This window comes from Stegostoma tigrinum, chromosome 8 (assembly GCF_030684315.1).
Source record: "Stegostoma tigrinum isolate sSteTig4 chromosome 8, sSteTig4.hap1, whole genome shotgun sequence".
In the NCBI taxonomy this organism is placed as follows: Eukaryota; Metazoa; Chordata; class Chondrichthyes; order Orectolobiformes; family Stegostomatidae; genus Stegostoma; species Stegostoma tigrinum.
The window spans coordinates 72,544,274-72,557,381 of NC_081361.1; the positions used below are offsets into that span (position 1 = coordinate 72,544,274).

Sequence of the window (13,108 nt, forward strand, 5' to 3'; positions counted from 1 at the left end):
TGAGAATTATTTTGTTTTGCATGAGCTATTAGGAATAAAATGTACTACGACTTCTAAACACCAAAAAAAGTTTAAAGGAAACTCCTGAAGTAAGAAGAGGGATGTAAGTTGCTTTTTTTTTTCAAAAAACAAAAAAAATGCGCTTAACTTGATATAATTGATACATTTTTTTTGTTTCTTTTCAAATTCCAGTAGGTATTTAATTCAAATATGCTCACTCTATGAAAATATGTTTGATTCCTTTGCACTGTGTGCTGCAGTATTGATACTGAAGCTTTTAAAAACTGCTATCCATGCTTTGTATTTTAGATATCCCAATACAACATCCCTAGACATGAATTTCTCCCAATTCTTTGATGTTGCTGCTCTTTAAGTATCTACTAGAAAATATACTTTCTTTCCTCATGAGTTATATTTCTATGCATGAACTTAGATGCCAGCCCTCTACTTTGTACTTGCAAAGATGGTACAGATCACAGCAGGAACATCTTGGGTGGCAAAATATAAGAGAGAAGATGATTTCCTGTCTCTCGCACTCTCTCTCATTCTCTCGCTTTCTGGGACACCACAAATCTTAATGTTTATCCATGTCTCTTAAATTCAGGAAATGTCATTCTATGAAAACCAAGGCTGTATGAAACAGAACTGCTAATTTAGCAGGGTATGTGTAAATGTATGTATGACTTAACCCTGATGATATATGAGCATTCACGATTATTTCTACTGAGACTAAAGCCTCAATTGAAGTAACCCGATTGTCTGTATACCCTCTTAATCCTGCTAAGATAGCTATAGAGACACTTAAACTTTGACTAAGAAGCATTAATGTAGAATTATTTGTCCAAGACTCTCAGCAGTTCAGACTTGCGCAGTAGTTTCTTTCTTATCTTGTCTTTTTGTTTAGCTCGCTTTGAAGATTTGGAACAGTCTGATACCAGAGTCAAATATTTTTGGGAAGCCCTCACAAATTTCACTAATGGTACGTGGCCTCAATCACTATTACTTGTGAGCTGGTTAAACCATCTGGTTCTAGTGTCTGTAACGTGAGTAACATGTTTCCTAGATTGAAAATTAGAGGGAATTTTATCCATAAAACAATATAATGGATACAATTCATAATGTCTGACATAAAACTAATATTGATCATTGACCAATTGGCTATCACTGTGTGAGACAGCTATATGATGTTGTAGCACTTTTTTTAAATCTCTGAAATGCTACAATAAGAACACGTTAAATTATAGTGAAATTAATGCACCTTAAAAATATAAGTAGTAATAATTACTGGCCAATAATAGGTAACGTGGATATTGTGCCTCTGGGATTTGAGTATCCCAATCAGAAATTTGAGCACATTGTCGAGACTGTCATTGCAGTGCGATAAGCGGATGTGTTGCATTCTCGGGGTGCAGACATTTCAGTTAGACATTAAATTGCTCTGTTTGAAGATGTAAAACTGATTTTTTTTTTCCCCCCCTCATTTAAAGCCTTGTTGGATTTTTGTCGGCATGTGTCCTAAGCAAACTGCGCACTTGACTATCACATCCAGATCAACTTGAATCAATTGAGCACATTTATTCTCAGTTTTAATACAACTCTAGTATAAAATTGTGATTTGTATTGTTAGTAGTCATTGTCTGGCATGCACAAATGGCCTGTTCTACTAAACTGCTCATTGCTACTTGCTTTTAACTGTAGTGGTATAAAGATTAAAGCCTTTTTGGAAATTGTGGAGAAAATCAGGAGATGCTTCTTTGCGTTTCCTCTCTGATTTGTCTTTCAGAGGATCGCAGTCGATTTTTAAGGTTTGTTACAGGTAGAAGCCGTCTGCCCGCTCCTATATTCATCTACCCAGACAAGTCAGGGTAAGTGCTTTAGATTGTTAGATGGTGATTTGCCCTGAGTGCTTCAAATTGAGCTAGTAGAGTGCTTCAACATCCTACATTCAAGTGGAAACAAATTAAAAATCTGTGATGACAAAATGAGAATCTTTCCAGAGAAGCACTGTTGTGATTTACACTGTCAGTTTATCAAGGTGCAAATTGCTGATCTCACTGTTGCCAATTGGGGGGACTTTCGGGTGATGCCGTAACTAGAGGAGACTGGCTGCACTTCTCGACTATCGAGCCAAAATGAAAAGGGGCACAAGGAAACTCTGAAGAGGGTGAAAGTGCTGGGATAGCAGGATACTGATTCAAGATTTGGATTGTATTAGTTCAAGTCTCATTTGTTAACCTAAAATAAAAAGTGCTGGAGAAACTTAGTAGGTCTGGCAGAATCTGTGGAGAGACAAAAATCTGAGACTCTTCAGAACTACTGCTTTTTGTTTCCCTTTCTCATTTGTTGACTTAAGTTGTGTGCTTTCAGTATTTCCTGCTTTTCATTCAACCACTACAGGACAAGGGCAGTAGATTCACATTACAACTTGGCACCACCACCATGCCATCCTGATTTTGTACTATGGTGTCATTTGTTCACTCTTTTCTGGGTTAAAATCCCTGATGATACTGTCAATGCACCTGCACCCCATCCCCAGTGAACCACTGCATTTTCAGAATACAGCTCACCACCTTCTCGACAGCAGTTTGAGATTACCAATAAGTGCTGGCAAAGCACAACTTGTGAACAATTTTTTTTAAAAGAAGTCCTTGCTTTATTGTCTGCGGAGTATGTCATAATGCTAAATTGCCCCATAGTGTCCAGGGATGTGCAGGCTAGGTGGATGAGTCATAAGAAATGCAGGGTTACAAAGAAAGGGTAGGGAGGTAATGGGTTTGAGTGGGATGATGTTCAGTGGGTCCGTGTGGACTTAATGGGCCAAATGGCCTGCTTCACTGTAGGGATTCTATGATCTTCACTTCACTAAGGTAAAACTCTGAGTCTTCATCTACCTCTTGTTAACTCAGTTAGAATCGATCTGAAAAGTGATTGGGTTTGTGTATTAGTGTTGGGGTGGCAGGGAGAGAAGTGGACTTAACTTGGTATTCCATGTGATCATTTAATATACATTGCATGGTAATTCTGTCCCTAGTCAGCGATATTAACACCACTTGTGTTTATTGAGATTATCTAGAAGTTACATCAAAAATAAACTAAGTTGCCTAAGTTATATGTTATATAGTAATATTTTTAACAGCTGTAATATTTAATTTTTAATAGAAATTACTATCATTTCTTTGACAGCTCAGAGAAAACAGATGCCCTCCCAGAGTCTTCCACATGCTCCAGTACACTTTTTCTGCCGAACTATTCCAGGTTTGTTGCTTTTTTTTAAAATTAAGTTTCTATTCCTGATTTTTTTGAACTTACATTTTTTTTTTCCTTTACCAGAGATGACAATCTTGGATTTTAATGGATAATGTCGGTATCTTTTGTGCATTATTTCACTGGTCACATTATCACTGATCCAGCAGTGTCAGCTAGTGTTTAGTACATCACAGCTATACCCAAACTGTTTCTCTCTTGAGGCCCATAAATGCCTGTGTATATATATGTGAGAGTAAGTGTTCATGAGCCTCGGCTGTGCTGTTTGTCACTTCCAGAAGTTGTTGAAGTCGATTGTAGCACGCCATCTGCTGTATCCTACGAAGTTAGATACCCTAAAATAGCACGATATTCAGTGGTGCCATAAACCAGTATGTCATTGGGGGAATTGTTACAATTTTTTTTCAAGCTTTTCTTCTCTCTGTATGTGAATCATCACATCATGACTTCATAAACAGCATAAGACTCTGAAATCTATTTCAAGTAGTCCAAGTTCATCTATGAACCTAGATAGATGGATAGTTTGGCTGGAAGAATAAAGCTGCCACCCAGAAACTGGAGGAGCAGCACCTTATATTCCACCTCAGGAGCTACAACCCAATGTGGATTTTACCAGTTTCAAAAGCTCCCCACCCCGGACTCATCCCATGACCAACCCTCCCTCTCATCCCCACCTCCTTGACCTGACACAATCTGTATATCTTCTCTCCCACCTATCAGCTCCTTCCACCTCACTGACCTATTCCCCACTATTTCCTACCTACTGTCACCTGTCACCATCCCACATACCTTCCCCAGCACCATCTCTCCTCTCTATTTATTTCAGAACTCCCTATCTCCTCAGCATTTCTGAAGAAGGGTCCTAACCCAAAAAGTCAATTTTCCTGCTCCTCTGATGATGCCTGGCCTGTTGTACTCCTCCAGGTCCACACTGTGTTATCTCTGACACCAGCATTGGCAATTCTTACTATCTCTCTTGTGATGCCTTTATCATAGAAACATGTTCCATTTCACCCCTGAGGTGTAATTCTATGAGGTAATGTAGTCATATGTTATTATGTACTGAACTTGTCATCCCCTGATCAAAGTTGTAGAATGTCTAGAATAGAAGAAGGCCACTTGGTCCATAACATCTATGCTAGATCTTTCAAAACACAGTCCAGTTGATCTCCTCCACTCACTCGTTGCTTCTTCTCCTCCTTCAAGTATTTCTCTGATTCTTACTTGAAACCTAGCATTGGATCTGCTTCCACAACCTTGTCTGGAAATGTGTTTCAAATCCTAAACTAGTCAGTAGCAAGGGAACCCAAGACACAATCAGCTTAAATCTATGCCGTCTGCTATTATTCATTCAACCATAGGAAACTGTTTCTTTTTATTTGCTATATCTAAAACTTCTATGATGTTAAGGAACATCAAATCTGCTGCTGGCCTACTTTGCTCTTTTAGAAAAATTTGCATCTATTTATTCAATCGATCCAAGAAGCGTAAAGAATATGAGCAGGAGTAGACCATTCAATGTGATCACACAACACTGGTTGAGTGAAATATTGAACAGGTTGTCAAGATGGTGAGTGATTTTTGAGGTTCTGGCCATAGCAATCATCATAGAATTCCTATGGTGTGGAAACAGGCCATTCGGCCCAACAAGTCCACACCGCCCTTTTGAAAAGCATCCCACTCCCCTACCCCTGTATTCCCCATGTCTAACCCAAATATCCCTGGACCAAGGGCAATTCAGCATGGTCAATCCACCGACTCTGCACATCTTTGGACTGGGGGAGGAAACTGGGACACCCAGAGGAAACCCACACAGTTGTAGGAAGAATGTCTCTGGGGAGTCTGCACAATCACCCAAGGGTGGAATTACATCCAGGTCCCTGGTGCTGTGAGGCAGCTGTGCTAACCACTGTGCTACTGTTCCACCATTTCTGGTGTTCCCCTGTTGCTGATGGCCTTGCCTTCCTAGTTGGCAGTGCCCGTGGGTTTGTAAGATGCTATCTATGAGCCTTGGTGAATTTCTGCAATACATCTTGTAGATGATGCGCTTTACTCCTATTGAGCATCAGTGGTGGAGGGACTAAATGGCACTATATCCACAAATAATCAAGCAGGTTGCTTTGACCCAGATCGTGTCAAACTTCTGTTTGTGGAGCTGCACTCATGCAGGCAAAGTATTCCATTGCACCCCTGACTTTTGTGTGGCCAAGTGTTGTGGAGTCAGCAAAAGAGTTAAGAATCTTAGTGTTTTGAGATGTTTTACATTTTACCTCCAAGGGCAGGCAGAGCGTGAATTTAACGTCTTCACCAAAGAATAATTCAGAGCACCCTCCGGTGCCGTGGAAATGACAGCCTTGAATTTCTAGATCCTGAACTCTCCACCTTTTTGTACTTCATTCAGCAGTTTACTGAGACTTATGGAGATGTAGGCTAAGTTAACCCTTATCATAGGTAAAAAGTAAGAAGCAAATTTCAGTTGTCAGAGGCTGCTGTGTATGGAACGTTTTGCTTCATGAGATAGGAGTTGAAGAAAACCAAAGAATTAGAGTGGCAGTCGAAGAAGCTCCAAAATGCCCTGCTTTAGGTTTGATTGTTGATGACAGGTGCAGAAAAGTCCGTAACACAGATTTTCTGGGTGAGAAGTTCCATATACAATGTTCTATCTTTGACCACTAGATGGTGGTGGAGGACACAGTGTCGCATATCCTACCCTGAAGGAGCTCTGGATGCAAAATAATTAACTGCTGCTTTTTCATTTGCAAAGTTGCATTGGCAATCCTGTAAGCTGCATACTGAAGGTCCCTTTCACACAGCTCATAATGCGCTAGTTATTGAGTAAGCTTTTTATTCTCACAGCGTGGATATAGTTTAAAAATAGGAAGTAAATCATTTAATCTCCGAAAAAGAACATCCTATTTTCACATAGCATAGTCTAGCTCCATCTCAAAGTTAGTTTAGTTTAATCCTATATATGTTACTGTTTATAAATTATTTGTGTGCTTGTACTGATCTAAGTCATAGAACTAATTTTCGCAACTTTTTTTGTCTAAAATAATCCATGGAACCTATCACTTTCGTAATATTCAGAAGGAAAACAGAAGAGATTTGGATAAACTCACCATATAATGTTTTTAAAATTACATTCTATTCTATTTTGGTTTTAAGTTTAAAATAATGCTGACCTTTTAATGGTTGAATCCAGTAAGTGGAGGGATAATTACTGCTGTGGAAATTTATTGACTTTGTGCTGCAGCTACAGTTCTGCTCAAGTTGGTGAAATGCTATAGTTGCATTTATAACTGAGCATCAAGGCCTGATCTGGATGAAATGGTTTAACTTGCCATTATTTGAGTGAATTTGTCCCTTCTTAGCACCTAGTAGTCACCATTTAGCATTAGTGCAACTTGGTTTTAACTTTGCAGTGTTTATGAAGAATAAATGCCTCTCCACCCAAGGTATTCTTGGTATGCTTTGTGAGTAGGGATGTGATGTTAACTAAAATGTTAGTGACAGAATAGTGATAGATTGTTTTGTATTTATGATGTAAGTAAGATATTGATTTTCGATGCTTTGGACTCTTTACATGGAGTCTTGTTAGTACATGAAGCAAATTATTACCTTGATCTTAAATGCCATTAATTTTCTGTTGCATAACACTTGTTATTAACTTAAATTATTTTCTGATATTTTAGTGAATATGTTAAGTAATTATATGTAGATGCATTAAACCTCGGGACCCTAATATCCCACAGGGTAATTTTAAGCTTCCTTGACTTTTTGGATGGACTCCGCAAACTCTGAAAATGTATTGTTTACCCTTTATATTTTGTCACTTTTTTGGGGACGGCATTTCAGAAATGGATGACTGTCGAATTAATTTAATTCTAGTTGTCTAGGTACATAAATTGACAGTGTGGTCATGCCCATGTGGTCACATTCAGCTCATTAAACAAACTGCATTGATGCATTTATTGCAGCATAGTGTAAATGTAGTGAAAGTTTGTAAAACTGAGCCGTACTGTTCCAGTTTTTAGCAAACTGATTGTTACAATGTGCTCTATGGTATCTATTCATCACTCACCTTTGCAGCAGAAGCTACGAAGGATCTGAAAATATTCCCCATGCAGCCTGCTCCAAGGGTCTTCTGTAACATATATTGACTGGCCTCATTCCAGATCCAAATGGTCATAGATTTGCAGGACAATCCCTACCTCAGCATTCTACTTAGCCATGTAGCAGGGTGTGGGAAATGGAAAAGATTGCATTGTTCAGGTCAGGGCTGCTCTTATCATTGTAGCCAAAGAATAAATTGTTCAATTCCTTAAGCAGTGGTAAGTACAAAATCAGACCAAAAGTCAATTAAAAGAAATTAAAAATTTCAAATTCTACTGAAAAATTCCAGCACTGGAGTAGTTTTCCATCTATTCTTCAGTGAGTTAATTATTTTTCCAGTATGTGACCTAAAATGGCCTTTGGGCCTTTTTTTCTACATCTAAAGGGCATCTTGCAAGTAAAATTTCTTATTCTGTCTAGTTGGGAAGTGGAATGTAGTGGAAATATGATATTCCCATTTGGTTTTCCTTGAATACTCCCTCACTTCTCCTTTAACTTGCCCCCAGCCACATGTTCCTTTGTTTGTTGCTTGTCCTTGTTCAGTAAGAAAGTGCAGTTATGATGTGATTCATTGTCATATCGATGAATCACTAGAGCTTCCATATTGGCCTCTGTAATGATAATTAAAGGATATATATTTGCATACAGTTCCATAATTGTACAAGTATCTTATGAACTGTTTCAAATCTGTCTTATTTGTAGTGCAAAGCTTTGTGAAGAGAAGTTACGTTACGCAGCGTACAACTGTGTGGCGATAGACACTGATATGGTACCCTGGGAGGAGTGACAACCAGACATCATCTGTCTAGAATCAAACAAGATGCTGTTGCAGAAACTGATTATGGCCCACTTACAGCTATTTTAAATTTGTGTTATCTGTGTAAATGCTCATTCCTTTAAATTCAAGTAATTTTTTTTTCCTGTTTTTGTCTCTACTGTAATTCCGAGACTAGTTGATTCCTCAATCCTATCAGAACCGTAAGTTCTCAGAATTATTTCACAAGTCTTCAAAAAGTGGCATCGCCACGTGACCTCGTGAAGTCCTCCTATCTTGGCAATTGTTTAAAAAAAAAATTAGACCTGTATGGTTGTTTGGCTTGAGAACATTGCTTTGGCTTAGACCAGAGAAAAAATATTCTCTAAAGTCTAGAGGCAAGCCGAGCCTTTCCACAAAATAAAATTGATCATCATGGTTTGAACTTTACTAAGTCTCCACAATGTTGGCACCATTTTATTAGACGTGGTGCTGGACTCCAGAGACATAATGACACTGATGCTTGTGATGGACTTCTCCTACTTCGTACGAGGGAACACACTGTCTTTGGGAATTCTGGCAGATCGTCATTTTTCCTTTGCCAGTTCAAATGTTACCAGCTTTGTATTATACCTGACTCCGCACCTCTGCCTAGGTGGGAATAGCCTCAGTGTTTCCTCAGAGCTCTGAAGGAGCCATTCCACAGCTATCTCTGCCTTTAGTATCTATTCATTTCATGTGGGCTGCTCCTTGCCTTCTGCCACCCTTATCTGTGAAGCTGGACCCACAAAGGAGAGTGCATCTGCACTGATGAAGGGTGTGCAGGAATCATGTGACTGTTTCCTCAGTGTCCTGCTCCTCTGACGACTGCATTTCTTCCTCTTATCCCCATTGCCTCCAGTGATACAATGAGAGATAAATGACAGCTCCATGCCATGCTGACTACTGACAGTTGAAATCCTGCAGTTTTCTTGGATGAATAGGGCTTTTTATGTAAGTTGCATAATAAAGCCAGCTGCTAGTGTCATCATGTAATTCTTTCACCTGATCGCTGCAGCACCTTTTGTATTGGTGAAAGTTTGTACTAATGATTGTATTGCCTGCTTCTCCTAGCAAACTTGGAGCACCCTCATAATTGGCTAACTTGCAAATTCACCTGGAAGGGTCTGTATTCGTAGTCACATTTCCAACCACAATGTAATCTTAATGCTGTTATATATTCCATGTACTTAAGGTTCCACGTAATGTTCTTCGCTATGCCTAAAGAAAGAAAAGTGGTATGTTAGATGCACATGTGTAAGTTATATTTGATGTGCAGTCACAGAATAAATAGGAATTGAACCTTTTCTTTATCATCATCTTGCTTCATCCCCAAACCCCTTGATTCCCATTTCATCCTAAATCTAACAATCTCAGTTCAGAATGAATTGTGTGACTGAGGATCTGCAGGTCTCTGGACAGAGAATTCCAAAGAATCCTACTTGAGGGGGAAAAAGTTTCTCATCTCATTCCTAAACCTTTATTCTGATACTGTGACTTCTAATTCTAAACTCGAATGAGAGGGGAGAAATGTTTCAAGCACATACCCTGAAATCGCTTTAGGAATTTATGTTTCAAGACGGTTACCATGCCAGATTAAACTTTGGGGAATATGCACACAGTCCACTAAATATCACCTAGGATAATGTCACGTCCCCAGGAATCTACATATTAACCTTCCTAGAATTCTCCTTGGGACAAGTATAACCTTCCATGGGTAAGGAGACCAAATCTGTACATAATTGTAGTACAGATGACAAATGTAATGCAGTACATTGCTTGGGTAGAAAATAAAGGGCAACTCTTGGGGGGAAAACTTCTATTTAATTTTGTTAACTCTGGTCAATAACACACTGCAAGTATCACCCTGACTGACCTACTTCACACGTAACTAATGAATTGGCAAGATTGCTCCCAAACGTGGTCCATGTTTGAATAGATCCTTATAGTTGTATGCCAGCACATTTTTGGCTGTAATGAAACAGCTGCAACATATCAGAAATATTCTTGTATTGAAGTGATTTTTTTTTCATATTCAGAGAGCTGGAAGATTAAATTTAGCTTTTAATTTGGATCTGTTTCTGTCACATCATCACAGTGCATTTGATGCAGGTTGCTAAACATATGGCCTATCCCTAAAGTGAAGTCATTTTTGTTTCTTGACTATTAATCCTAGATCATGAAAAACGTGGTACAATGTGTATCAAGAGTTTAGAAACATCATGAATTAAGTGTATTCTAAATGATTTTGAACAATCATCCAATTTATTGCTTGGGGTGTCTTGGCAGCTTGATGATGGGGAAAATTTGCCAAAACTATTGAGAAACTTTGAATTACAGATTGTGTTCAAGCTAACATAAACTGATCTGGTCCCTCCAGGAAGGACTTGTGTTTAAAGGAAACACAAGTTGAACAACTTCGGCAAATGCCGTAGTGTAATCTGACAACAACTCCCTTTGATAGGTGCTACCTTACTGGAAGCACAGAATTGAGGCATTATCGGCATACACCTGCCCACTCCCCATCCCCCAATTTTGCTATTTCTCAGACGAGCCGGTAGATTGAATGCGGCAATGGCAATCTCTGCTGTCGGACTACTCTTTATCATTGGAGAATAGATTACACAAGTCGAAATGATGACAGCTGTGGCAAATACTTTCTGCCAAAATAGGTGTTGCCTAACAGCTAATACCAGTGAGGATCTATTGGATGGGAATGTGAGATTCAATGAGGTTTATATTTCTAATTTTTTCTAGCTATTTAAAACCTAGTTGAAGCTGACTTCCTAGTTTATACACTCCATCTTTCTGGCTACATGCAAACACTTCAATAGACATGAGTAAAATGTGTAATTTATGTTGATTAATACTGTATTGAAACAGTCAAGTTGTGAAATATTTTGTCAATATTATAGGATAAATTAACAGTTTACATAATAAAACTTAATGTAATAAAAATCCTGTGGTTGTGTTTTGAGAATTCAATGTTTTGGATAAATGGGGCAGTATTGATCGTGACGATGCAAGTCCACAGAACAAACTGCTCAAATTTACTCTCACTAACTTGGTTATATTTTTGGGAGACTGCAAAGATGTTTAGTCTGATCAGTAGACTTGTGGAATGGAGTTTGCGATGTTGCGTTGTCTGAATTTTGAATTGTTTGCTGACAATAAGTTTTTAATTTTAAAAAATCCAACCCTGTGAAACAGTATTCTTTACCTTGACCCATTTAGAATTAACAATTTACTTTTATATTCAAGCATCCAAATTATGGTATGTTTTGTGCTGTGCATTTATGCAAAATAATGGAGTAATGAGGGCAATTCCTCTGCTCATATTTACACTCCTTATGGTCTTGTGCTGTCCTCCTCTGTGGCTATTATAGGAGTCTACCATGATTATTATTTATAAAAAATGTAACCAGAGAATAGAATAAATGAGGAAGTATTCCATTGCCATTCTCCTTTGTATTTAAAGAAAACACTAGTTTTCTGCCCAAAGAATCATCTGCTTGTAATCAACTGTTTTTCCCCAAGGTTTTAGCTCTTTTACCATCCACTGAAAATTCACCAGTTTCTGCTGGTGCCCATGGCTCATAACCCCAAGATCTTTATCTCAACCTGGGGTGACTGCTGTACTAGTGAACAGTAGGAACTGGGCTTAACTTCATTCCACAGTCTCATACCAATTGAATGTACAAAGCAAGAATTTTGAAAGTATAATGCAAATATACATTGTTCCAATTGCAATTAATTTGGCAGTGAAATTTTGTCAGCAGTGGATTATCTTGCTTTTGAAACAGAATAACTTCAAACTATCCTCAACCGTCTCAACACCGTGGATATCTCCCTGTAGTTTTTTTGCTTGTTAGCAAAATATGCAACTAAGAGTTTTGGTCTCCCATTTTTATTTTGCTGTTTTCACAATCTGAGTAGAAGGCCAATGAATGTCAAACAACTGCCAATGACCGAGGATCATATGGGTGAGCTTCTTGACTAGAGAGACCAATTAACAATTTGGATTTGTTTCTGAAACAATAAGCAACATGGCCCATTCATGTTCTAAGCACTTTGTTTCAATGCTTTTTTTAAAACTGAATGAATATACTTCCAAAAATCTGCCATTTAAATGCAAATCTTCCCAAATCTTTCTGTGAAATAAAAATCCAAGATATCCTGAAATATATTCAATAGTTATAGGTGATGTGACAAATATGATCTAAGGCACTTTCTGTAGATTTTTTTTTTGTCAAAATGTGGGTGTATGATTGTTTGACTTTAAAATGAAAGCATAGCAGACCACGGGTAAACAAGCATTTGTTTGCACATGAATGGTGCATTTTCCTATTGGCAAATTTACAGGCATTAATTAAGAGGTAGGGACAATGTGTAACTCTTCTAACCATTTGTAAACGTGATACTACACTAATTGTGCTAATTCCCAGTCATACATTGGAAGCTGATGAAATTGCTACATCTTCCATTCTCTGTTCTCTGTCCCCGTCCCCTGTTTAGCTGAGATTAATTTGCCGTCATCAGTTCCATAATTAAAGTTAATGGTAGGTGATAGCTTTAACAACAGGTGACCGAGTACTACCTGTAATGAGGATGTAAAATTCAACACTTTTTGTCTGCTGATGGGATGTGGGCACTGCTGGCTGGCTTCCATTTATTGCCCATCCCTGTTTACACCACCGTAAACACACAATTATTCTTCAATCGGTGCATGTTATAATATAGAACATAGAACATTACAGCGCAGTACAGACCCTTCAGCCCTCGATGGTTTCACAGGTTGGTGCAACAATCTGAAGCCCGTCTAACCTACACTATTCCATTATCATCCATATGTTTATCCAATGACCATTTAAACGCCCTTAAAGTTGGCGAGTCTACTACTGTTGCAGGCAGGGCATTCCATGCCCTTACTACTCTGAG

At 38.4% G+C, this 13,108-nt stretch overlaps 1 protein-coding gene across 1 annotated transcript in view; it reads left to right on the top strand.

Annotated features, from left to right (window-relative positions):
- hectd3 (HECT domain containing 3) overlaps positions 1 to 11,116 on the top strand; it is a 59,561-nt gene extending 48,445 nt beyond the window's left edge. The window contains exons 19-22 of the mRNA XM_048539117.2: positions 905 to 979; positions 1,784 to 1,865; positions 3,184 to 3,255; positions 8,080 to 11,116. Coding sequence (XP_048395074.1) covers positions 905 to 979; positions 1,784 to 1,865; positions 3,184 to 3,255; positions 8,080 to 8,164 — 314 coding nt within the window. The 3' untranslated portion in view covers positions 8,165 to 11,116. The remainder of the gene's footprint in view (positions 1 to 904; positions 980 to 1,783; positions 1,866 to 3,183; positions 3,256 to 8,079) is intronic.
- Positions 11,117 to 13,108: the final 1,992 nt, after the last annotated feature.